At 33.4% G+C, this 24,460-nt stretch overlaps 1 protein-coding gene across 1 annotated transcript in view; it reads right to left on the bottom strand.

Annotated features, from left to right (window-relative positions):
- The window catches only part of CEP290 (centrosomal protein 290), a 99,074-nt gene that overhangs the window by 18,521 nt on the left and 56,093 nt on the right, over positions 1-24,460 (bottom strand). The window contains exons 27-43 of the mRNA XM_007449121.1: positions 24,088-24,293; positions 22,760-22,911; positions 20,799-20,910; positions 19,728-20,183; positions 18,771-18,935; positions 17,699-17,806; positions 17,345-17,479; positions 15,873-16,139; positions 15,150-15,257; positions 14,295-14,494; positions 11,729-11,942; positions 10,639-10,776; positions 8,481-8,702; positions 8,009-8,131; positions 3,652-3,797; positions 3,160-3,315; positions 491-614 (exon numbers count right to left, since the gene is read on the bottom strand). Of these exons, the coding sequence (XP_007449183.1) occupies positions 491-614; positions 3,160-3,315; positions 3,652-3,797; positions 8,009-8,131; positions 8,481-8,702; positions 10,639-10,776; positions 11,729-11,942; positions 14,295-14,494; positions 15,150-15,257; positions 15,873-16,139; positions 17,345-17,479; positions 17,699-17,806; positions 18,771-18,935; positions 19,728-20,183; positions 20,799-20,910; positions 22,760-22,911; positions 24,088-24,293 (3,032 nt within the window). The remainder of the gene's footprint in view (positions 1-490; positions 615-3,159; positions 3,316-3,651; positions 3,798-8,008; positions 8,132-8,480; positions 8,703-10,638; positions 10,777-11,728; positions 11,943-14,294; positions 14,495-15,149; positions 15,258-15,872; positions 16,140-17,344; positions 17,480-17,698; positions 17,807-18,770; positions 18,936-19,727; positions 20,184-20,798; positions 20,911-22,759; positions 22,912-24,087; positions 24,294-24,460) is intronic.

The raw sequence follows: 24,460 nt of genomic DNA, 5'->3' as shown, positions 1-24,460 counted from the left end.
CACATAACAGATTCTGCTCGAAGCAGACGAAAGAGAAGAAACAGGAAAAGAAAAGGAAAAAAAATAATAAAAATATACACATGAATGTTTTAAAATAAGATACAACAAATAATTCTACATTAATGAGACTTTATAAAGAAAAATGAGAAATGTATCACATATTTGAATGGAAATAATGTTATAACATACCTTCCTATTTTATCTAACTATATGGTCTTGTCACAGTAAAGCTCATAACTACATTTAAAACTCTCCAGAAATCATTTGTAATGACATTTTATGCAAAGCATAAGAATCATAAGTTTACCATTATTATGTAAAAAGGATTATAGAAGTTAACATACATCACTACCTAGTAAAAATAAAAGTTGGATTTATTGCATTAATATTAATGAGAAGGATCTACTGTTTTTAGCTCGATAAAGGTAGAAGTTGACTTCACTTTTAAACTTTAGAATTAAAAAAATGAAAAGAAAAGATGTGCACTTACTGAAGGCCTAGAATATGCATCCTTTGAAAACTGTTTTTCTAAAGCATGAAGTTTTTCTTGGAGGTATTTATTTTGTAAACGTAAATCTTCTATAACAGAATCTCGAGGAAGAGCCTGATGGGTCCTATGAACAACAATCACAGACTCTTTACTGTTCAAACTTCCAACTTTTTACTGTTTTATCATGTTAAAAAATAGAAAAAAATATTTTTAACACTGTATTTCTTTTAAATTCTACAAAACTTGAAAACTTTACAAAAATTAAATTAAAACATGACTATATTATAAACTGATCCTCTACAGAGGAAAGGCTATGAGTTAAAAAGGGTATTTTGATAAAAAAAAAATACATTAATATTTGTAAAGAACATGCATCTATTTCAGGGATTGTGTAAAATAGCTGAATAAAAATACCTACTATTTTAAAAACATTATATAATAATTTCATAACATCCATGCGCTTCTCAAGATGGTCAAGCATTTTATAAGGTTCTTAGTGGACCCAGATAATAATCTATTTCTTCAATCTATACTACTCACCTGCATGGCCTACAAGGCCCTCCGCTATCTGGCACAAGCACATCTGTTCAGCACATTTGTCCAGGACTCTTCCCTTACTTCAGCAAATAAATCCACTCTTACCCACACATGAAAGATTCACTCCTGCCACTATGTCTCTGCTAGGGTTCCGTTTTCTCGGAATGTCCTTTCCGCCTTTAAAATCTAGATCTGATTCATAAAATTCGGAAATTCACATTTGAACTGAGAAGACAAGTTCAATCTCTTTTATAAAGTCTTCTCCAATTACTTCAGCCTCCACAGATTCATATTAGAAAAAAAGCTCTTAACGAAATTGAGTTATTTGTAGTGAGGTGGATGGACCCAGAGTCTGTCATACAGAGTGAAGTAAGTCAGAAAGAGAAAAACAAATACCGTATGCTAACACATATATATGGAATCTGAAAAAAAAAAAAAAGGTTCTGAAGAACCTAGGGGCAAGACGGGAATAAAGACACAGACCTACTAGAGAATGGACTTGAGGATACGGGGAGGGGGAAGGGTAAGCTGTGACAAAGTGAGAGAGTGGCATGGACATATATACACTACCAAACGTAAAACAGATAGCTAGTGGGAAGCAGCCACATAGCACAGGGAGATCAGCTAGGTGCTTTGTGACCACCTAGAGGGGTGGGATAGGGAGGGTGGGAGGGAGAGAGACGCAAGAGGGAAGAGATATGGGAACATATGTATATGTATAACTGATTCACTTTGTTATAAAGCAGAAACTAACACACCATTGTAAAGTAATTATACTCCAATAAAGATGTTAAAAAAAGCTATTAAATATCTAAAAGTATTAGAAGGTTTCAAAACTAAAATATTTTGATCCTTGCGAAAACTGCAAAGGAGAATAAAAGGATTCGGTTTTATTCTGAACATATGTTTAGACTAAGAAAAACAGGGAGGCTAGGACCAGACAGTAGCTATAAATAGATGTCAAAACAAAGAAAAATGTTTCATTTTGTTCTTCTCCATCAAGGAAAATTCTGAAGAATTTAAGAAACAATGACTTAGAAGGAAAGGAACGTAGGTTGAAAGCTCACAAGGACCTTGAAAAGTAAATATTTTACAGATTGGGACAAAGCACGAGAATCTGAAATATCAGCAAACAGGTGGTAAATTTACCTTTTCCTTTCCTCTAGTATTTCCTGACCTGAACACAACACAGCTTGAAACCTGAAGATGAGCCTCAGCACAGAGGGAGAGAGCTCCACAGGCAAGGCTTAAAGTTCTAGCTCCAGTAAGGAGAAAGGGTGCTTAACAACTCTCACAGACAGTGCAAAAATCCCTCTTATTTTTCTCTTCTATGCATTCTCTCATGTCCCAACCCTCAGGCAATTCCAAGGCTGTGGTGGCAGAGGCTGCAAGGGGAACTCACAGGAGCCAAAATTTTTAGGGAGAGGAATCTTCTTCTCCAATTGGTAGAGCTGAAATTAATAAGGTGGGAAGGTAAAGTAGTGCCCCTCCCCCTCCGCCACATCCCTTTTCTGCCACCCTGCTGCTGGCTTAGCTGCAGACAAGATCACAATAGCTGAAGTGCACGGCGCGACAGGGCAACGGATTTGGTTCGAAGTACCAGAAAGCAGAGCCCGAGAGAAACCAAATGTATCAGGGAGATCACAGAAGGAAAGGAGTTCAAGAAAGGAACCTTATAAAGTTGCTTATGAACTTCTGGGCTCACCCCTGAGCATGAATGTATGGATCTGATCCTAATCAGAATATTAAAGAGTCTGAGAACTGAATAGAAGACAGCCCACATAGCAGACTGTCAATAGGGAGTTGCATAGGCAGAACAGAGCCAAAGAGCATTGTAAAAGCTTTGAAAATGTTACCGGAACCATAGCCCACATAAAGCAGGTTAGCACATGGGGCCTGAACCTATCCAGACTTGCTAAAACAAAAATATATCTGCATTTTCCATACAATTTAACCAAGATCCAGAGTCACAGAATATAATATTCAAAAGTTCAAGAATATAATCCATATTTATGTGGCATAAAAAGAAGCAGGAATATCTCAACTCACATAGGAAAAGAATCAACAGAACCCAAGCTTAAGATGACACACATTTATTATATCAGTTTCTATATTTCCATGTATTAGCTTACCTCATATATGATATGTCATTTTCTAGGTCAAGATTTCTCTTTTTTAATTCTTCTAACTCTTTTTCTGACTCCAATGCTCGCACTTCCATAACATGATCAACAGTCATGCCAGTTGTTTTTAGTTTCCTTTGCAAAGTAAGTTTCTCTTTATCAGCTCTGTGGGATTTAATACAGAATCATGAAAATATACCATTCACTGTTTGGCTTGTTCAATTTATTAAATTGCAGCTTCCTTATTGTAAGGCCAATATACAAAAGTTGGATCATTCTGTATTTGCTATGAGCTAACTTATTTCAAAATTATAGGAAACTACACTTATAAATTGTTAAAGTATATTTAATACACATTTTAAAGAAAATAAAAAGTGAACTATAGATAATAAATGATAATTAAAACTAAATAAGTTTTCATATTATCAAAAAACTATATAACTTCCAGGTCAATTAAAGACTGTACATAATTAATTAGGTTTACATTAAATTTAAACTCACTTGGCAAAAAGATCCTTCAAGGTATTCAATTGCTTTTTTAGAATACAGACTTCCCCCTCTTTCTCTTTTAACCTGTTTCGAATTCCCTCTATTTTGGTTTGCCATTTTTTACCTTCTTCCCACCTAATTACTTCTTCTCTGGCACTCTGTAAATAATAATAAAGGAGGAAGAAAATTACCAATATTGTTTTTTAGAATGATCAATTACAATTTACTAGAACAATGGTAAACCAATACTTCCTAAAGAATATGTAAACAGGTTCATTTTGCTATGTCACTTCTAGAATCTTTAGGCCTGCCAAGCTGTAAGCAAAAATGCCCTTCAGTCTAAGATTCTGTATTCTATAACTTGACAGATAAAATTCTGGGGAACAGTCTGGACTAATGCCAACACTCCTAAAGGAGTCTAATACAAATGGATGATGACTAAAGTAAACTTCCAACAAAAAATTTATATGTATAAATGACCAACCCGATCTTGTCAGCCCATAGCAATCTCCTAGTATCACAACTCCTTCAAACCTTCAATGCACATTATTTCTCTTATTCAACAGATATTTACTTAGCATGAATCATGCACCAGGTACTACTCTAAGTACTAGGAATAGAAACAATGAATAAACCAGACAAAAAAGGCTTATCTTCATGGGTATTACACTCTAGTTTATGTTGGTTGGTTGGTTGGTTGGCTGGATTAGGGGAAGGGAACAAAATATAGACAAAGAACAAGAAAAAGAAAATTTTGAAGTATGTTAGCTGGTGATAAGTGCTTTAAAAAAAAAGGGGGTGGGGGAAGGAACTAGGATACTTCAGGGCTAGGTGTTATGGTTTGTTATAATTGAGATAAGGTGTCCAAGGACAGTCTATGTAATGCAGAACAGTCCCATGTACTGAAGAAATATCAAGTGTCCTACTGAACATTCATATAGTTAAAAATTCTGTTCACAATTGTCTGAGCTAAGAATTTATGTCCTTTCCACCAAGCAATTTTTTAATGGTTTTACTATGTACTGAATTTTCTAGGAATACAGACATAAAGACTACAGACATCATTTTGCTGAGAACTACAGACACAACTGTTTACCATTTTGGAAATCAAATTAACAAATGGCAATGCCTTTGTGACATGTGGGGAGCCAACAGACCACATTTGTATTAGTCTGCATCTGTAGCTCTGAATTCACATCGATGTGTCCTAAAGGTGGAAGCACATGACTACTTTATTATGTTTTCTATGAAGCATTTACATGGTGAATTATGAAAAATATATTAATATGTTTATTATTTTTATAAATTATTTTCCTTTTATGTTTCTCCTTCATATTTCATTTAGGGCATTTACGGTGAAATTTTGAAATTATGCATGTAGGTAGTTTATATTAACTAAAAATTTCATTTGGAATAGTAAAGGGGACATTATGAAACACTGTATTTACTATAAAAGAGAATGTTGGGGCTGAAAGGATTAAAAGCCACAGTTTAAAGTCAAATACCCAATAAGTAGCCCTATCAAAACAATCTTCTCCCATACTGGCCAATTTTTTACCTTATTTATCTAGTTCAGCTAACATGTATCCTTTAAAAAAATGTAAAAAACTTCAGTAAGTGTTTGATAGTTATTAACTTCTTTTTTTTCTAAAGTACATACAAGGAATTTTGTGTATTTCCAGAAATGTAAGTATTAGTTGAGGGCAAAAGGTATATGTAAACAATTCTGCAGCATGGTGTATTCTGTAGAGATTGGGCAGTTCTATCCCATCTGATATTATTCTCTGAAGTAGGAGTGAAGTAGGGAAACAAGGCTGAAGTAATTAAAAAATAAACAGAAAAACAACAAAGGCAAATGTCACCAACGGTCTGATCTCGACTGGGGGAGAAAAGAGGAGGAGAGAGGACGAGAAGTTCTCTTTTTGTATTTTCTGTACCAATAGCTTCTTATCATAAATTTCAGGATAATGTTATTGCATTTTAAAATTTTCATTCATCCAACGAATACTGAACATCTACTACGTGACAGGGACTGTTCCCGTGGCTGAGGATACAAATCTAAACAAAACCGGCAAAGTTCCTGCCATCAAAGTTAACAGTCCAAAAGATGAACACATGGATAAGTAAATTTCTAGTATGTCAGATAGTAATAAATGCTACAGAGACAAGCAGAGAAGTGTAAGAAACACAGGAATGCAAGGACTGGGGGTGGGTTTTGTTATCTTATATAGATAGGCCTCAAACATTGTTTCTTTTTTAAATTAATTAATTAATTAATTTTTAAATTAATTAATTTATTTTTGGCTGCATTGGGTCTTCGTTGCTGCGTGCGGGCTTTCTCTAGCTGTGGCGAGCGGGGGCTACTCTTCGTTGCACTGTGTGGGTTTCTCATTGCAGTGGCTTCTCTTGTTGCGGAGCACAGGCTCTAGGTGCGCAGGTTTCAGTAGTTGTGGCACGCGGGCTCTAGAGCACAGGCTCAGTAGTTGTGGCGCACAGGCTTAGTTGCTCCATGGCATGTGGGATCTTTGCGGACCAGGGCTCGAACCCGTGTCTCCTGCATTGGCAGATGGATTCTTTAACCACTGCACAACCAGGGAAGCCCCTCAAACATTGTTTACAGAGAAAAAGGTGTTGAAATTTCAATATGAAACCATTTTTTGAGTAAAAACAAAATTAGAAATGACCAGTGCTGTGGAATCTGAAAGAATATTCTCATCAGATTCCTGAATACAGATTGTAATAGTATTGTAGCTCTCTGTGTTCTCATTCTTTTTCTAATATCATACCCTGGTATAGACTTGATGGCTTACAAAGACTTTCATATATTATTTCATTTCATGTCAAAATAATCTTGAGAAGCTGGAATTACAAATAGTATTATTTCTATTTTAAGGAGAAATAAACTGAAGCACAGAAGTTAGAGGTCTAGGCAAAGCCACAAGGCTACTGAGGTATTCTGATAGGAATCAGGTTAGGAACTAGTACCCAAGGATTAGACTTATGACCAAGTAGGGAGGCAGCAAAGAAAGCAATCCTGAAGAGTAAGGACATTTTGACCTTGCAGTTTTCACCAGCAAAGCTTCTGACAAGTATGTTGTGGTTCCATGTATATAAATGCAAACATTTAGATCAAAATTATACTGACAATGATAAATTTTCATAAGGAAAATGTTTTTCTAGAATATACCCTACTAGAACATTTTAATCCCATTACCTATTTTCTATTCAGTGCCATTAAAGATACTTAATTTTCTTTCATGTTATTGAAATTATCTCATAGATATGAATATTTTCTGGGTAAACGTTACAATAAAAATTCTTCCTAACTATGGCTCCTCCACTGAGATTTTCTTCAGGGACAAACATTACTACTAACACCAATATCTCCAAGGTCACTTTTGATCTTTTCAATGCTACTTATATCTTGTCTCCAGTTTATTATTTACAACATATTTAATTATGTGGATTTTAGCCAATTTTAGTTTTTCCTTGGGTTATGTCTATCAGTAATTTTTATTACAAAATAGCTTACTAGTTAACTTGTAAGAAAATTTTAAGCTATTTTTCTCACATTACAGAATCAATTTATGAGTGGGTTGGTTATTGATTATTACTGCAAATACTGAATATACTCCAAGTCACCTTGTTTACCCTGAAATAATAGTCCAGTTCACTGAAGGATTAAAAAGGACACATGTGGGTCAAGATAGTAGAATAAAAATGCCCAGCTTTCTTTCCCAAAGGTCTACATAAACCAATCTATATAAACAATTATATTGAGAAAAGTGATAAATACAGCTGGATATGTATGATATGAAGGGATTTGGGATGTACTGTAACGTCAGGAAGATGATATAGTAATTTCTGAATAAGAGTTACATTATTGGTGTCTCTTCAAGTAGACCTGTAAATTCCTAAAGGACAGAAACTTGTCTTAAACTTCTCTATGGGGGGCTTCCCTGGTGGCGCAGTGGTTGAGAGTCTGCCTGCCAGTGCAGGGGACACAGGTTCGAGCCCTGGTCTGGGAAGATCCCACATGCCATGGAGCGGCTGGGCCTGTGAGCCACAATTACTGAGCCTGCGCGTCTGGAGCCTGTGCTCCGCAACAACAGAGGCCGCAATAGTGAGGGGCCTGCGCACCGCGATGAAGAGTGACCCCCGCTTGCCACGACTAGAGAAAGCCCTCGCGCAGAAACGAAGACCTTTGTTATAAAAAAAAAAAAAAAAAAAAAAAAACTTCTCTATGTTATCCAGTACCATTTATGGTATATGTATCAGGTCCTCAGATCAATGAATCATCTGTTCTTCAATTACATATTTAACTAAGTCTATCACTACCTTAAACGTATCAGTACATTTCTTCACGTACCTTTTCTTTCATAGGTTTTATTTCTACCTCATCCACCTTTTTTTCCAGTTGGCTTTCTAGCTTTTTAATTTTCTTTTGGAGTTCTTCAATTAAACTTTGTTTGTTATCTATCAGAGCTTTGCCCTGAAAAATAAGATGTATTTTTACATTTTACAAATTAAAAAGTATCAAACAAAATACACAACAAATACTCCAGTTGTAGAAACTTTCTGAGACTACAGCTAACCATGCTTTCTAAATGACACTATTGATATTTAAGAATAACATAGTAGCTACTTCTGTATTTTGATAAGATATGCTACCCTGAAACTACAAATACAGTAAAGGTCACTGAGAGAATTAGCAACTACATTAATCAAAGTGATTTGAAAGCTAGTTTCGGCAAATATTATAGACAGAATTAAAAAGTGGGAATAAACTACTACCTGTATATTATAAATCAAAACATTATCACAATTAAATATAAAATTACCTGTAATCCACTGGTTAATCTTTTAATTTGCCTTTTCAGTTCATCATTCTCTTGATCAATTCCATCTTTCTCTCTAAGCATTTTATTATAGGCTTTTTGGTTTTTTTGTAATTCACTGGTTAAGTCATTCAAATTATCAGTTAGTAAGTTCTCTCTGTTTTTACTTGTTTTAAGAGCTTCTTTAAGTTTTAAAATTTTTTCGCATAAATCTTCAACTTGTGACTAATACGAGATAAAGAAAGGTTTAATTCATGAATCTTCAGCAAGTATCAATGATAAAAGCAACAATAATAGAGAAAGTACACCATTAATACTTACTAAGAAGAAAGTTTCAGTCTAAATTTTTAAGCACATACATGCAAAAAAAACCACCACAAACTACATAAATTTTTCTAGCTTCATTTCAAATGAACCAAGTCTACTTTGAGGGGAAAAAACAAAACACAACATGAAGAAGCTGTCTAAAGCAATTCATCTTTAACAAACACCTAGAATCAAAATTTTATCAAATAAGCAAATGTTTCATTATGGCTGAATTAATTTATTAGAAAAACAAGTACATATCAACGTACACAGCAATTTCTTTTTTGAACACTGAAGCATAAGAGTAGTATAAAACAAAATCTTTTACTCTAAGTAGTTTCTAATCTACTTTGTAAAGACAAGACATAAAAGGGTAGCTCACAATACTAGACAGTATATATAAGCCACTAGAAAGGAGTTCTTAGCTGTCCCATATAGTAACATTGATGGGAATACTGGTACTTATTATATGTCTTGTTGAATAAATTATTTCAGGCCAAAAGGGATTACCAATAGCACTAATAGGAAACTAGTAGTATTATAGTGCAGTTACGAGACAAACAAACTCTCCTGGAGAGTCAAAAAAGGCTTCAAGAAAAATGACTGGAAGAATGTAAAGAATTCAGAGAAGAAATTTCAGGCAAAGAGAAGGTATTGAAGAAGACATCATCAGAGGGCTATACCTATTTATAAATTTATTACTGAATGGATTTTTACTGTCAACTATGCTAATAATCTTGATAGGCACAAGAGATTTTAAAAATCTGACTGAAATCCAGTCCTTACATGGTTTAATGGCAATGAAGGGTATATGGTTTAATGGCGATGAAGGGTATATACAAATAAACCAAGAGCAAATAAAAATTACAAACAAAATAAAACATATACAAAGTAGATTTTTCGTTTTACTCAAAATATACTATATGAAACTTTATGTAAAGAAATTTGAAAATCATCATTAAATGTATATGTTTTGGAGAAAAAATTTTATACAGTTCCAAACTTAACAATTGGGTAAGAAAATAATAAAATACATTGTCAAAAAATAATAAATAACTTCAAAAAAAGGCTTTAAAGTTAGGCAGCTCTGTAGATTAAATGTCAAGGACCACATGATTTCCATAAACTATTTCAGGGGCTAAAAAGGGAAAGCTAACTAACTCATATTATGAACTTAGCAAAAACTAAACGGAAAATTCTGAAAAGGCAAAAGAAATAAAACAAAACAAAGGAATCTGTACACCTATCTTGCTTATCAATATAGAATTTAAAATCCTAAGAAAAATGTTTCTTAAATTTAATTCTGTTAGGAGAAATAGCTTATAATGGCCTATCCTTTGCTAATCCCCAAGATGCTATTCAGTGAGTACAATAAACATGCTTAGTGTTCAAAACTGTGTGTAGGATTTCCCTGGTGGTGCAGTGGTTAAGAATCCGCCTGCCAATGCAGGGAACACAGGTTCGATCCCTGGTCTGGGAAGATCGTACATGCCACAGAGCAACTAAGCCCGTGCACCACAACTACTGAAGCCCTTGCACCTAGAGCCCATGCTCCACAACAAGAGAAGCCACTGCAATGAGAAGTCTGCGCACTGCAACGAAGAGTGGCCCCCGCTCACTGCAACTAGAGAAAGCCTGCCCACAGCAATGAAAACCCAAGCAGTCAAAAATAAATAAATAAAATAAATGAATTTATTTTAAAAAACCCCAACTGTGTGGACATGTGTATATCCACCAATAATTCATTAGAATAAATTCCCTATTCATTATTAAAATTACTATATATCCAAGTGGATTCTCTTCCAATGGGAATTAGCAGGACTTCTGTTATATTAACGCACGTGTCGATACTCACCTTTAGCTCTTTAGTATGTTGATCAACAATCTGTTGAACATTGAGATTTGCCTCTTTCTGAGAAGTCGTGGAAACAATACGTTCTTCAGCTGCTGCTGTCATTTCTGCCCGAAGTTCCAAAAGTGCCCGACTAAGGGCCTAAAAGTTACAACATACGCAATATTTTTTAAAAATTGGTATTTTATATAAGCAATACAAAATATACATAAGCTTTATTACTTTAAACTGTTTTCCTAAAATACCATGTGTTTAATCAAACAGAATTCACAAACTAACAAGCCAACTTTTTCAAATGAATTTCCTTTAGTAAGTGAATTCAATTCTCTCCAAATTGAGTGTGAGAATTCAAAATCTTGATAATAATAATTGTGAGAACCCAGCATCAAATCAAGCAATCTGTACTACAAAACCCAGGCATGTTTTGTTTTCAAACTTCCAAGTTGAAATATTTATTTAAATTACTCACTTAGTACATACTTCCATGTGAAATTAATTGAATGTAAGTAGACAAGGAAAGTTACAAGATTAGAAGACTTAAAATTTGCCAATAAATTTCATGAGCTAGCATAGAAAAACAGCAGCACCTTCTAAAACAGTTAAGTATATAAAATCTGAGATAAATAAAAAAACTAATAAATCTGTTAATCCACTGACCAACTCCTTTTCATAACACTATCTCTGCAATCTCCTTCTTTAATCTTTCCTCCTCTTATCCTAACTCCCTATTAATCCCCAAAGTTACTTAAAATTTTTCAGTTATTCAAATTGTTCAAAATAGCCTCAGTAACATACAATCCTAATAGGAAAGGAGAGAAAATAAATAATGTAATGAAGATTTCCCTTTATTTCCTACAGCTAACCCACAAATCAGGTTGAACACATAAAAAGATAAATTAGACTATATCTGAACTTAAAAACAACACCAATCTATAAAGCTATTTAAAAGAATTATAAAGACCCAACCCTGCTCAAGATAAGGCTTATACTTTTTATTACGAGAGAGATACATGCTATCATCTTCTATAAATCTTTTGTAAAAGCAATCTACCACGTTTTTCTTAAATATTGATAATTTTCTATTGTTACTTACTTTTTGTTGTTTCTCTTTCAAGGCTAATTGGCTCTTCAGCCTTTCTACTAGATTCCTCATCGTAGTTGTTGGAGCTCTTGAATTTGCTTCTTTTTGAGCCTGAAGTTCAGATTTTAGACTCTGCGACTCCTTTTGTGACTGGGCCAGAAGACACCTCAAATCCTCTACTTGTGCTTTTATTTGTTTCACTTCATCTGCATGATTTTCTTGGAGCCTAATATAAAGCAAACATATGTACTTAATAGAGTAGTTGCTGCAATTAACAATTTGATTGACACAAATTTTACAAAGAACAAATGTTTGGTCCTCAGCATCCTTAAAATCTAAGATTTGATCCAAATCCAAAAGATGAACAATTCTTTATTCTACTTAACTATTCTTAAACTTAACATAGAGTTTTTTCTTCCAGTTTCTACTATTTTTTGCAGCAATTGCATCAAGTAATTTGTGGCTCTAGATGAAATAATATAGAGAATGAACAAAATAACACTTTAAATATTATGGTTCCTGTGAGATGTGACTGCTTCTTTAGTTATCAGGGATTTCTCAACCATGGCACTATTGACATTTCTGACTGGATAATTTTTTATTGGGGCGGGGGTTACTGTCCTATGCATTTTATTTTATTTTTTGCGGTACGCGGGCCTCTCAGTGTTGTGGCCTCTGCCGTTGCAGAGCACAGGCTCCGGACGCGCAGGCTCAGCGGCCATGGCTCACGGGCCCAGCCGCTCCGCGGCATGTGGGATCTTTCCGGACTGGGACACGAACCCGTGTCCCCTGCATCGGCAGGCGGACTCTCAACCACTGCGCCACCAGGGAAGCCCTGTCCCATGCATTTTAAAACATATTTAGCAGCATTCCTTGCTTCTACCAACCAGATGCCAGTAGTACCTCCTAGTTGTTCATCAAAAATGTCTACAGACAATAACAAATGTCCCTGGAGCGGGGAGAGGAGAGCAAAATTACTTCCACTTGAGAACTACTGCCCTATAACAACATGTTACAAAGACAAAATATAAACCTTCACAGAAATCACATGTATTATGGTTCTAAAGTCACTAGTATTGTATCTATAACTCTATCTATAGATGTATACTATATAGAAGTAGATACTATCAAAAGACTTAGTTAATTCAATTAATCCTACTGCTCATTCAGTATTAATTAGCCTTATAAAATGAATTATATCCAGTTCACTGTGCTTATATAGACACTGCATTAATAAGGTCACCAATATGGAGATTCAAATGATTAAACTTTGATCAGTGAGAGGAAGGTCTGTTAAACCACGAACAGGTATTAAATACTCTGAGACTCGTTGCTTTATAGCAAAAACTCAAGTCACTTTAAATAATCATCAAAGTGTAAAAATACAAGGTTTCACTAAAAAAATGACAAAGAACTATAATTTCTTAAGACACATTAAAATATGTATGCCAATGTACACACAGAGAATAGAAGTATAATTTTAGGCTAAAATGACATGGTAAGGTACAAAACAACAACTTCAAGTATTTCATGTGGCAAAAAATTATATACACAAGGTAATGTCAAAAAATGATTATTTTCTACATCCAGGAATTAGATTCAGAAATTCAAGAAATTTTATGCTCTAAAATATGACAGAAACTTACTATATCAAAAATAGCATCTCATGTATAAAATTTGACAGAATGGGGAAAATTAGATTGAAAATATACCATATGCTATTGCTAATTCTCTTTTCTCTTAGAGAATAACTTATTTAAAGTAGCAGCTTCTTAAGCACAAATAGTGTTAGTTTTGTCAGAAGTATCTTGGATAAATGAAAAAAGAACCAAAGGTTCTAATAAGGGCTTCAGAGATGGAATGGAATTATGAGTCAAGTAGTTAACTTTCTTATTTTTTTCAGATACGAAACTGAGCCTCAGAGAGATAGTTCTATAATGATTACAAAATACCTAAATATAAACCTATTTTAGTTTTAAAATACACATTCTGATAAATGGTTGAACAATGTTTAGAATCTCTAATATAGAGAATGCTGTGAGTCCTCTACTGTCACTGTGGTTAATAAAAAAGATTGGTTAATTTTTCATTCAACAAATATTTGAGCCTTTAATGTATGCCAGAAACTGTTATAGGTGTGTAAATAAAAGTTTTATATTTATATGTTACTTTACAATTTTCAAATTACTTCCACATACACCATCATTTGGCCTTTATATAACCACCTTGAAAGAGCCAGGGTAAGTACTGTCATTTCACTTTTTAGATAATAAAATGGAAATTTAAAAAGGTTAAAGATGAGATTCTATACAAGAATCTGAGTTGGCTCTTGAGTCAGACTGACTAGATTCAAATCGTGGCTTTCCCATCTTCTCCTAGGCATGTAACTGAGGCTTCCTATAGCCTAGTTTCCTAACTGCAAAATGGAGTGAATATCCTATGTCACAAGTAGTACTGTGTATAAAATGAGATAATATATTCAACATTTTTAGAACAGTGCATGACATAACAAATGCTTACATTTATCTTTATTATATCATTATTCCCATTTGCCAATATCTACATTTCTAAGACTTACCGTAATTTGATATTTTCAAACTCTTTGACTTTTAATTCAGTGACTTCTCTTTGTCTCTCTAAATCCTGAGATACATTTTTTAGTTTGATCACAAGTGAGGAGAGAGAGTCATCTTGTTCTGCTACTCTCTGTTCCATCTCAGCCAAATGAATAAAATGCTTGTTGGTAGGAACTGGAGTATGAGACTGTTTTATTAAATCCTATGAAATATGGTTGGTTATATTAGCCATGAGCAGGTACAATGCAATGCCATACTTACTCCATAATTTTAACTTGGTTCCTTAAATGATCAAAATATAATATCAAATCTAAAATGTAATGATTTAATAGGTAATGAAGGCTTAAAGAAGATAGGAAATATAGATCTTATTCTTTGTATTCCCAGTATATGGCAAAGTGCCTACATGTAGTGGGGGATGAATAAATAAATGTTGATTGAATTAATGAGTTAAGGCTTGAGGAATCTAAGGTTTGCTTAAGGTCATTTCGCACATATAGAATACAATGATCAAAAGAGGCAAGAATGAACTGAATTCAGAACATGGAAAGCAGTTAGACACAGGTAAACTTAATGTGCAGATTTGAAAAGAAAGATTGAGGTCAGATCAGGGAAGGCTTTGAGTACGTGGCTAAGAAACATAAACATCATTTTGTAGGCAGCAGTAAACTACTAACAAATGTCGGTTTAGGGGAAAAAATGATTACAGCTGTGTCTTCAGAAGATTATTCTGGCAAAAAAAAAAAAAGGTAGGATGGCTTCTAGTCCAAAAAGAAAAAAAAAAAGGGAGAGCTAAATTTTCAATTGCATGGTCTCAAAAATCAATAAAGAATAGAACAAAGTTCTTAGAATCTTACCCAAGTTGTTTCTTTGAATTTACTGAGTGAACTATCAGCCTGTAGTTCTAATTTATGATGAAGAATAAGAAGTTCCTCTTCATGTTTCTTAACAATTTCTCTTTGTTCCTGTTTTACAAGAAATCAAAACTATATCTTATATTATGATTCAAATAAATTCACATTCTAAAGGTCTTAAATATTTTATCTTTACCTTCTAAAATCCTTATGAGATAGAGAAGGAACAACATCTGCATGTATTTATTTATACCTGTATACATTTCCCCTAGCACATGTTCAAATTGACAAGCCCAGCCTTAGAGCATAATTTATTGTTAATATTAGAATAATATGCATCCATCAGCTTTTAACTCGTTTCTAGCAAATTTTTAAATGTCAGATTTTTTCCCCCTCCAAGTTCTAGCAAATTTGATTTCCACTGATACCTGTGTGACAGATTTCATTCTAACTTACTGCCTCAGTCTTTACCTATTAACTCAAATGATATTTTTCAAAATCACACAGTTTCACCATGAAAGCCTAATTTAGCAATTTAGTCGGTCCATAACACAACTGCCAGTTTTACTGACAGATCTGTAATCCAATCACGTGAAAGTAACAATACCTGAATAGAATCATTTGAAAACAAGAAATGAAATACCACTTCAGGGCAGAACAGTATTTGGCATTTGTCTAAAAAACATAATAATAAATAAAAGAGCATAACATAATATAATAAAATACCTCTCTGGCTTTTTCTAGAAGATGTTGATACTTCTTTAACACTTCTTCCTTTTGATTTAACCTTGCTTGCATGTTTGCAATGGTCTGATGAGCAAGTTTCAATGTGTGATGAGATTTTGGTTCCACCTCTTTTCTTCCTAGCTCAGCTATAAGCTTTTCTCGTTCTGCAGTGGCAGGCAATCGAAGCCTCAGTTCATTAATTACTTTGTCTCTTGACAGAATATTTTCCTCTGCTAACCGTAAAGCAGATTCTTTTTTTTTTAGCTTCTGCAATGATCAAATCATAAAAAAATATATTTTTCTTTTAAAAATGCTTCATCTGAATTTTAGTCAGATTAGCTATAAGGAAAGGAGTTTCATTTTATTTTTCACATCATACTTATAATAGCCAAATGATACTTAATAAGGTTAATCGACTGTATTTCTATGTGACAGCAGTTATCTACATGTATATTTTACTTATTTGTAAGATTATCACATGTGTTAGAAATTTCACTGTTATGCTGAAAATGAAATTTACTTACAGTACTTTATTTAGGTCTTATAGATTTAGAACTAGAAATGTGTGGTGGTGATAGATTTAGAAAGAAAATGTAATAAACCATTCCTTTTATTTTGGTCCACTGACTTAGAGCACTAGAAGAGTAACCTATAAAGTCAACAAAGTATAAAAATTGGAATTTTAGTGGCCTGAGTCAATGGGTAACTATTATAAAATCTGCAGCTTATCAAAACAAAACAGAAGAAAGTGTGTTCTCCTCAACATAATTAAGGCAGATATTTAATATCTAGTAACTCAGCGGCAATACACATAAACAACAAATTTACAATTACAGAAGACAATCTAAGTTTCCTCAGTTGGTTTAAAAGTACACAATTTAAAAAATTATTTTAAATGTATTTACAGTTAATATGATTTTCATTTTAGTTGACATCTAAACATACTCAGTTTATACTATTTTCTGTAGAATTTAATAAAGAAGACAGATCTAATCATCTATTAACCAAATTTAAGACCTAGATTAAACTAAGAGATAATCTCTAATTTACCTTCAAACCCTTTAACTATCTACAAAATGGAATAAACTGAAAATTGATTCAGAGTATAAAACATGCACTTCAAAATAAAACAAAAACAAACAAGGATGAAAACAATTCTTGATCATAGGGAGGAAAGAAATACATTGTTCATAAAGCTACAGTCAAATGCTCTTTTTGTTTCCTTTCACGCTAGCAACTGAAGAACATGCCCAAAAGTGGCAAATAATGATTAAAAGGAGAGTAATTTCAAATTAGCCATACCTGCTGTTCTTTATCAGCTACTAGAAACATTATAGGAGAATAAAAAAGGAGAGTGGAATAAGCAACAGATTCATCATTTTATGCTTCATCCTCATTTAAAAATATTACTTAGAAAATGCCACAAGCATACCTAATAATGCACTAATCAAAATGCAAATTCTTCTAATTACCTCTTCTAGTGATTTGCATGTTGCCTGTGTTTCTAGGATTATTCGAATATTCTCCTTAATTTTTCTTAGAGCAATCTCAAGTTGATTTGGAAGGGGCAAACTAGGGTCTGGCATTGATCCTGTAGCCTCTTCAAACTATTGAGAAATAGAATTTTTTTAAAAAAGCAGTTGCAGCATTGAGAAGAACAATATTAATTTTTACAACTATATGACATGACATGGTTAAACTCCACTTACAGTTGAAACATAAAAAGATACCATCAACTAAAATTCCATCTGACTTTAGAAAATATTTCTATTTGTTAACATTATAGGCCGTGCTACAGAGTAGTAAACAAGACTAATCATTCATACCTTTTGTGCTGCATTTAGTATTTCATTTTGCTGACGGTCAAAAACATCTAGTTGACGTTCTAGCTCAACTTCTCTCTGATCCCAGGCCATTTGTCTTTCTTCGTGAAACTGAAAAAGACAGTTTGGGTCAGACACACACAGAGATACTTACCAGGAATTTTTACACACATTTTTCTTATTTAATCCTCACAACAACCCTTTGAGGTCACTATTATTTTCATTTTATGGAAAAAGGAAGTAAATTCAGAGATGAAGTGATTTGCCTAAGATCACAGAGACAGGCAGATTTGGAGTCAGGATTTCAATCCATCCACATACCCATCCATCCATTCATCCAAAACATGTTTAATGACACATTCTGTGTGGCAAGCACTATTCAAGACAATGAGAACGCAGCAGTGAACAAAACCAAGTACCTTTCACTACAGAACTTATACACTAGTGAGGGGGAGATAGTCAATAAACAAGTAAGTATGTAATATGTCAGAGGGTGATGAGTGCTATGGAGTAAAATGAAACTAGGTAATCCCTATTCAGGGAATCTTGCTGATAAGATTTACTGTTGTAGACTGAGTGGCTAGTGAAGGCCTCACTGATAAGGTAAGACATTTGAGCTAAGCCCAGAAGGCAATGAAAGCATTATCAATACTGTTATCTGGAGTAAGAACAATCTAAGCAGAAGGAACAACAGAATTTCTGAAGCAAGCAAGCATGTGCTTAGTGAATATCATCTGCCTCCAAAGCCTTTGTGCTTTATTCTACACCAAGCTGCCTTCTCCTATTCCATCAGTGAGAGCCAGCAGAAACTTGTAACCATGAAAAGTCAAATAACTAATATTGAAACAAAAATTAACTTACCAAGTAAGTTTGCTTATGAATTATTCATTTTAAGACTATTAACGCAACTAAATAAATATGTATTTTTAGAATAGTTTAAAGAATAAGAAACAGAATATTTTATATCAATAATAATGGGAGCTACACTCAATTAGGAAAATAATGTAGTCACCCATGCAATGTTGTTATGTTAAAAATCTTAGCAACAAATACGAAAGTAAATATAAAATGAAACCTTATTCTGCTGCACAATATCTTCCTCCAGACTACTGATTGTATGCTCATACTCAGAAATTATATTATTCAAATATTTTATTTCTTCTTTATCTTTGACTAATTCTCGACTGAGTTTAAGCTCTTGAAGACGGAGTTCTTCTATCTTCGTATGCCAAATGATTACCTGAAGATTTACAAATTATACATACAAATGTAAATACTATATAAACAAATATTTCTCCACTGATCTTAATGATTTTAACTCAAATTAATGGACATTCTATAACAAAATAAGATATAAAATTATCCTTGGTTGTTCCACAAGGAAGTTTATTTAGAATTTCCAGACTTTTCTAATATGTGGGATCTTAACATAAAACATTTTTCAAATGATGTTGGAATGGATATCACTAACATTCACTTTCATTTATTCATTTACTTTCATATATTTACTGGGTCCTTAGTGTATGTATGTAATTGCAACATTCATTTTACTTTCATAAATAAAAATCCTAAATGTTTCTAGCCTAGAGAATAATATTTAATTTCTAAATAATTATTTTTCGTTTACTTCCTTCCAAATGAGGGCAAAAACAAACATATTAAAAAATAAATGTGGGCCTACTACTTGTGAATAATTTTAAATATAATAATTATGAAGAGTAGAATTCAACTAACCACTATAATGTTTAAGAACAATTATAATTAGTATTTAATTAATATATAAACTTTCCTAGAGTGTTTAAAATTCTTTGATATTATACAATCTAAGCATTTCTATTGAAACCATGGCTTAGAGGAGTCTCATTTTATTTATAAAAAGATATCCAAATAGCCCAAACTCCTAATGTATAAAACCTGAATTAATAAATTATACTTGGAATTTTTTTCATATATTAAGCATTATTCACATAGGCACATATTAACTCAAAGTTATTACATAACTCTTTTGAAAATACTGAACTTAATGTTTTACCTTTTGGGCTCCCCTGGCATCCTTTAAAGTGCTTATTAACTCTTCCAGCCCCTTTAACTTTAATTCCATCTCCAGTGTTTTGTTCTTCATATTTCTATGTTCTTGTTGAGAATTTTTCATTTCTTGCATTATCTTCATTTTGTCGTTTTGTAACTGAATCATTGTTTTAGAGAACGTTTCCTGCTGTGGCAAGGGTAAAGCTCCACTAAATTGCCGTCGTAGAGACTGAATTGTTTGGCGCAGATGTGTTGCTCTGTTTCTCCCCTCCAAACGGGCAGAATAGAGAGCTTGTTCTTTTTCATCAAGTTTCTGCTCTAAGCGCAAATTATGGGCCTCCATCTTCTGCAGCTTAGATGTAACCGACTCCAACTTACCAAGAGCGGTAGCCTCACTAACTTGAAGAGAGACAATGTGTTGGTGCAGCTTGGCAATTAGTGCCTTTTCATCAGACTGTGCCTAATATAAAAAATATATGTTTGTAGGAAGTTTCAAGTTTTCCCAATGAAACTTATCATGGATTTAAAATCACAATTTACTAAATAAAATTTAAAACAAGGTGCTACATGAGATCCTACAAAAATCTAACCTTGCTTTAATTGCAAAAGAAGTGTAGAAACCTAGAATCAAACTTACTTAAAATCTAAATCTGGCATCTAACAGTTGGAATATTACTGTTTTTTTGAAAACTTCCATATATTAATAACAGTATTGATAATAATACTAATGCAAACAATGTGGGGTTTTTTAATCCTAAGAAAACTTATAATGTGAGAATATGTGAAAAACTATATATAAATACAAGAGAAAATATTGTTATGAAAGACATGTTTCTCCTCACTGTCTGGACTTTGATCAGCAGCCAGCACAATGCATCTGTAAGCATTTAAATGCTTTTCTGTGTTATGAATGGCATTTCAAATTAACGAGTTTTTCTAATCAACTTACAACTAACAAAAATAGGAGCCTCTAGCTGATATATCCTCTGATTAAAACTACAAAATCATCCCAATATCTAATGTAAATTTAGGAAAAAGAAAAGAATCTATATAGAAGAGTTAATACTGCACATACCTGATAGTCTAACAGCTGCATTCTGATGGACTCTACTTCCTTTTCCCTGGACTGTTGTTGTGCATTCAAAATTTCAACTTGCCTTTTGGCAATGTCGGAAATCTCTTTTAGTCTAGGAAGTGATAAGATACTTCAGATACAACTGGGTACATTTTCTAAGTAAATAAATATTAAAATTTCAAATTTCTAGACCCTTGGAAAAGCCATTAGTTTGCAGCATCTCTTCTTTGTATGAAATACTAAAGTTTCTTGAACTGTTTCATGAAACATAATTCCATGACGAGTTAACAAATGCTCTGTAAAAAATACTCCATTCCCAACATTCCTCTCCCTTGAAGACTCATATACATATCATATCAAATGCTCTGAGAAGTTCTAGAGTAAATTATTTCAACCATTTTTCGCATTTTCCAAATGTATATGTTAAAAGAACTCCTCTCTCACACTTTTTTTCATGAGATGCTTATTGTCATGGTTTGGTATAGACGGAATAAGGTATTAAGTAGGCTTACTTGATAAACTGTACAGTTAAGAATATAGAAATTTAAAATTGCCAGGTTCCCTAGATCAATTAATGTATGTTTTGATTTGCTTTATTTTAATTTGCTAGTTACCAGAAATGTGAAAAAGAGATTACACAATTACTACAATTGCAAAAAGAGGGTGGAGCTTGATGGTAAGTTATCAAATTTCCTATATGACTATTTTGATAAGATTAAACAGGTAACACTAACAAACGTAAGGTGGATAGCCAGTGGGAAGCAGCCGCATGGCACAGGGAAACCGGCTCGGTTCTTTGTGGCTATCTGGAGGGGTGGGATGGGGAGGGTGGGAGGGAGGGAGACAAAGAGGGAAGAGATATGGGAACATATATATATGTATAACTGACTCACTCTGTTATAAAGCAGAAACTAACACACCATTGTAAAGCAATTATACCCCAATAAAGATGTTAAAAAAAAAAAAAAAAGATAAGATTAAACAGGTAAAATAAAATGCATTTTACTTTGGGCTGGAATAATTTTAGTTCAGCGTAACATAAGTCAGGTTTCCTCATATTGATTAGAAGCTCTTACCGCCAGTTATGTAAGTTTTCACCAATTAAAATATAACAAAATGAGTAATTATAAATTAGTTTACTTCAAAAGATGAAGTACATGAGGTGAAAGGAAGAAAAAAAATGGGGTCATTCATAGTGAAAAGGGCTGGGAATAACTGATATTCCCAAAAGGGCTATCAAGACTCTAGAACAGTGGCTATAACTTTATGGGTAAGCCATAAACCCTTTTTACTAATTATCTGTGCTAGACAGATCAACTCAGGGATCCTCATACTTTTCTAATGAAGTAACACATAATTACAAAAGAGTGATTAGACAGCATCTACCTGGTATACACAGTATTCCCTCCTTACATATATTGATATTTTGAATTCTAAGAGAATAAACTGTTTCCTTATGTAAAATGAAAACAACACTGTTATCAGGGTTATTAAGTGTAATTAGATGAGTCAGTATATGTTTAATAGATGTAAACTGAATCAAAATCTGTATTTGCTTTCTATTTTTACAGCAACTTTATGAAATAAGTATTATTACTCCCTTAATAAGTTAAGTTTAAACAAATTAAACGGCCACAACCCTTCCCTCCAAAAAAATATTAGTATGTGGAAAAACTAGATCTCAGAGAGTCTTGATTTCAAGTTCAGTGTTTCCTATAATACTATTCCTTCCTGGGCTCTGAAAAATGTAAATCTTGAGAAGTTATTTCCTCTTCAATATTATTACTTATGCTAGTTAAAAATCAATCTTGTTAATATTATTTAACCCTGTTCTAATAAAAAGAAACCAGTAACAATTGCCACTAAGGATACTACCCCTTTACCACTGTAATTAGAGCTCATAAACACAAATTAGAGTAGACACAGCTAATCAAATGACTAAAAACTCCACATGAACTTACTTTGATACTTCAACTTTTAGTTCCATTTCACTCTTCTCTAATTCTAGAATATGTTGCCTATCAGCGTCACTTACTGTCTTGCTCACACTATCAGCTAATTCATCTCTTAACATCTGTTCCGCTTTCTGCGCTTCCAAATTGATTTTGGTAAGCTGAGAAAAAGTAACAAAAACCGTTCAGAAATGTTAGTTTTTGGTGACATTTTCCTTTTATTATACCTTTCAGCACACTGTAGTCCTCTTTACTTTGCATTAGTCCAGATACTGCATTGGGTGTGAAGTATTAAGAATAGATTGACGAAGATAAGGGGAGAAAAAGCCAGGAACAAATTATGAAAACTCTAGTTGTATGTCAACCCACCCAAAGTCATTTATATTAATCAACTCACAATCTAATAAGATATGAATCTCTGATATTCTTAATTTACTTGAAATGCCATATGCTCATTATATTTTACTTCAACTATATCATCTATAAATAAATCTAAATAGTTAATAAAATCTTATTAATATATAATGACATTTAAAATAAACAAAATAACATGAATGATTTGAGAAATACACATTCTCAAGGTAAAGGAATATTATGAGTGCTACTTCATCATAAATTATTGAATATTTGCAAACTACATTATTGCCAGCCAATTTAGTAATTTTGACCATATCAAAAGTCTAAAACTTCCCATTAGAATGAAGTCCCTGAAAGGAGAGATTACTGTCTATTTTATTTCATGCTATAACTCCAGTCCCCATACAGCATCTGGCATGTACTCGGCACTCAGAAATAATAACTGTTAAATGAAGGGATGGTAGTGGAAGGCAATTCCATTATTAAGCAAATAACATCTTTTTGCACATTAAATCTAATAATGTAATGCTGGTGAGAAATAAAAACTCAATCACAGAAATACCTGCTTTCTTTTTAAACATTTCAGATTTAAAAATACATTATTTACCCATTACATGAAACACAAGCACTATATTAATATGCTACTTCAGAGTTACAAACAAACTTCCTCCAATAATACAATGGCTACCATGACTAATTTTTTTCTTCTTCTTTTTTTTTTTTTTTTTGTTGCGGTATGCGGGCCTCTCACTATTGCGGCCTCTCCCGCTGAGGAGCACAGGCTCCAGACGCACAGGCTCAGCGGCCATGGCTCACGGGCCCAGGCACTCGGCGGCATGTGGGATCTTCCCATACCGGGCACGAACCCGTATCCCCTGCATCGGATGCAGGCGGACTCTCAACCACTACGCCACCAGGGAAGCCCCCATGACTAATTTTTTACTCTCTAACTGCATGAAAAAAAAATAATAATATCAAACCTCAGCAAATTTGGTTTCCAATTCAAAATTACGTTCTTCCACTTGCTTCAATGAAGTCTTCACATGTTCATACATTTTTTGAGAATGTTCAGCCCGCTGCCTTTCATTTAATTCCTTCATCTCCAGCATAGTGATTTTTTTTGAAATAGAAACAATCTCACTATTGGTTATTGATTTCTTTGCCTTATCCATGTTAGATTCATTTCCTAAATGCAACAATACTTTGGTAAATCTCACGCTGTTCTTATCTAAAGTTATCCCAGATATTTTAGACATTGTATGTAAGGAAGCAATATTGTTCTGCAGAAAACACACGAGCCTTTTGAATTATGACAGACCTGGACTCTAGTCTCAGCTCTGTTACTTCTTATCC

Source organism: Lipotes vexillifer, unplaced genomic scaffold, assembly GCF_000442215.2.
Source record: "Lipotes vexillifer unplaced genomic scaffold, Lipotes_vexillifer_v1.1 scaffold415, whole genome shotgun sequence".
Classification (NCBI taxonomy): Eukaryota; Metazoa; Chordata; class Mammalia; order Artiodactyla; family Lipotidae; genus Lipotes; species Lipotes vexillifer.
The sequence above is the reverse complement of the archived record's forward strand: the minus strand, read 5'-3'. Positions and strand labels throughout refer to the sequence as shown.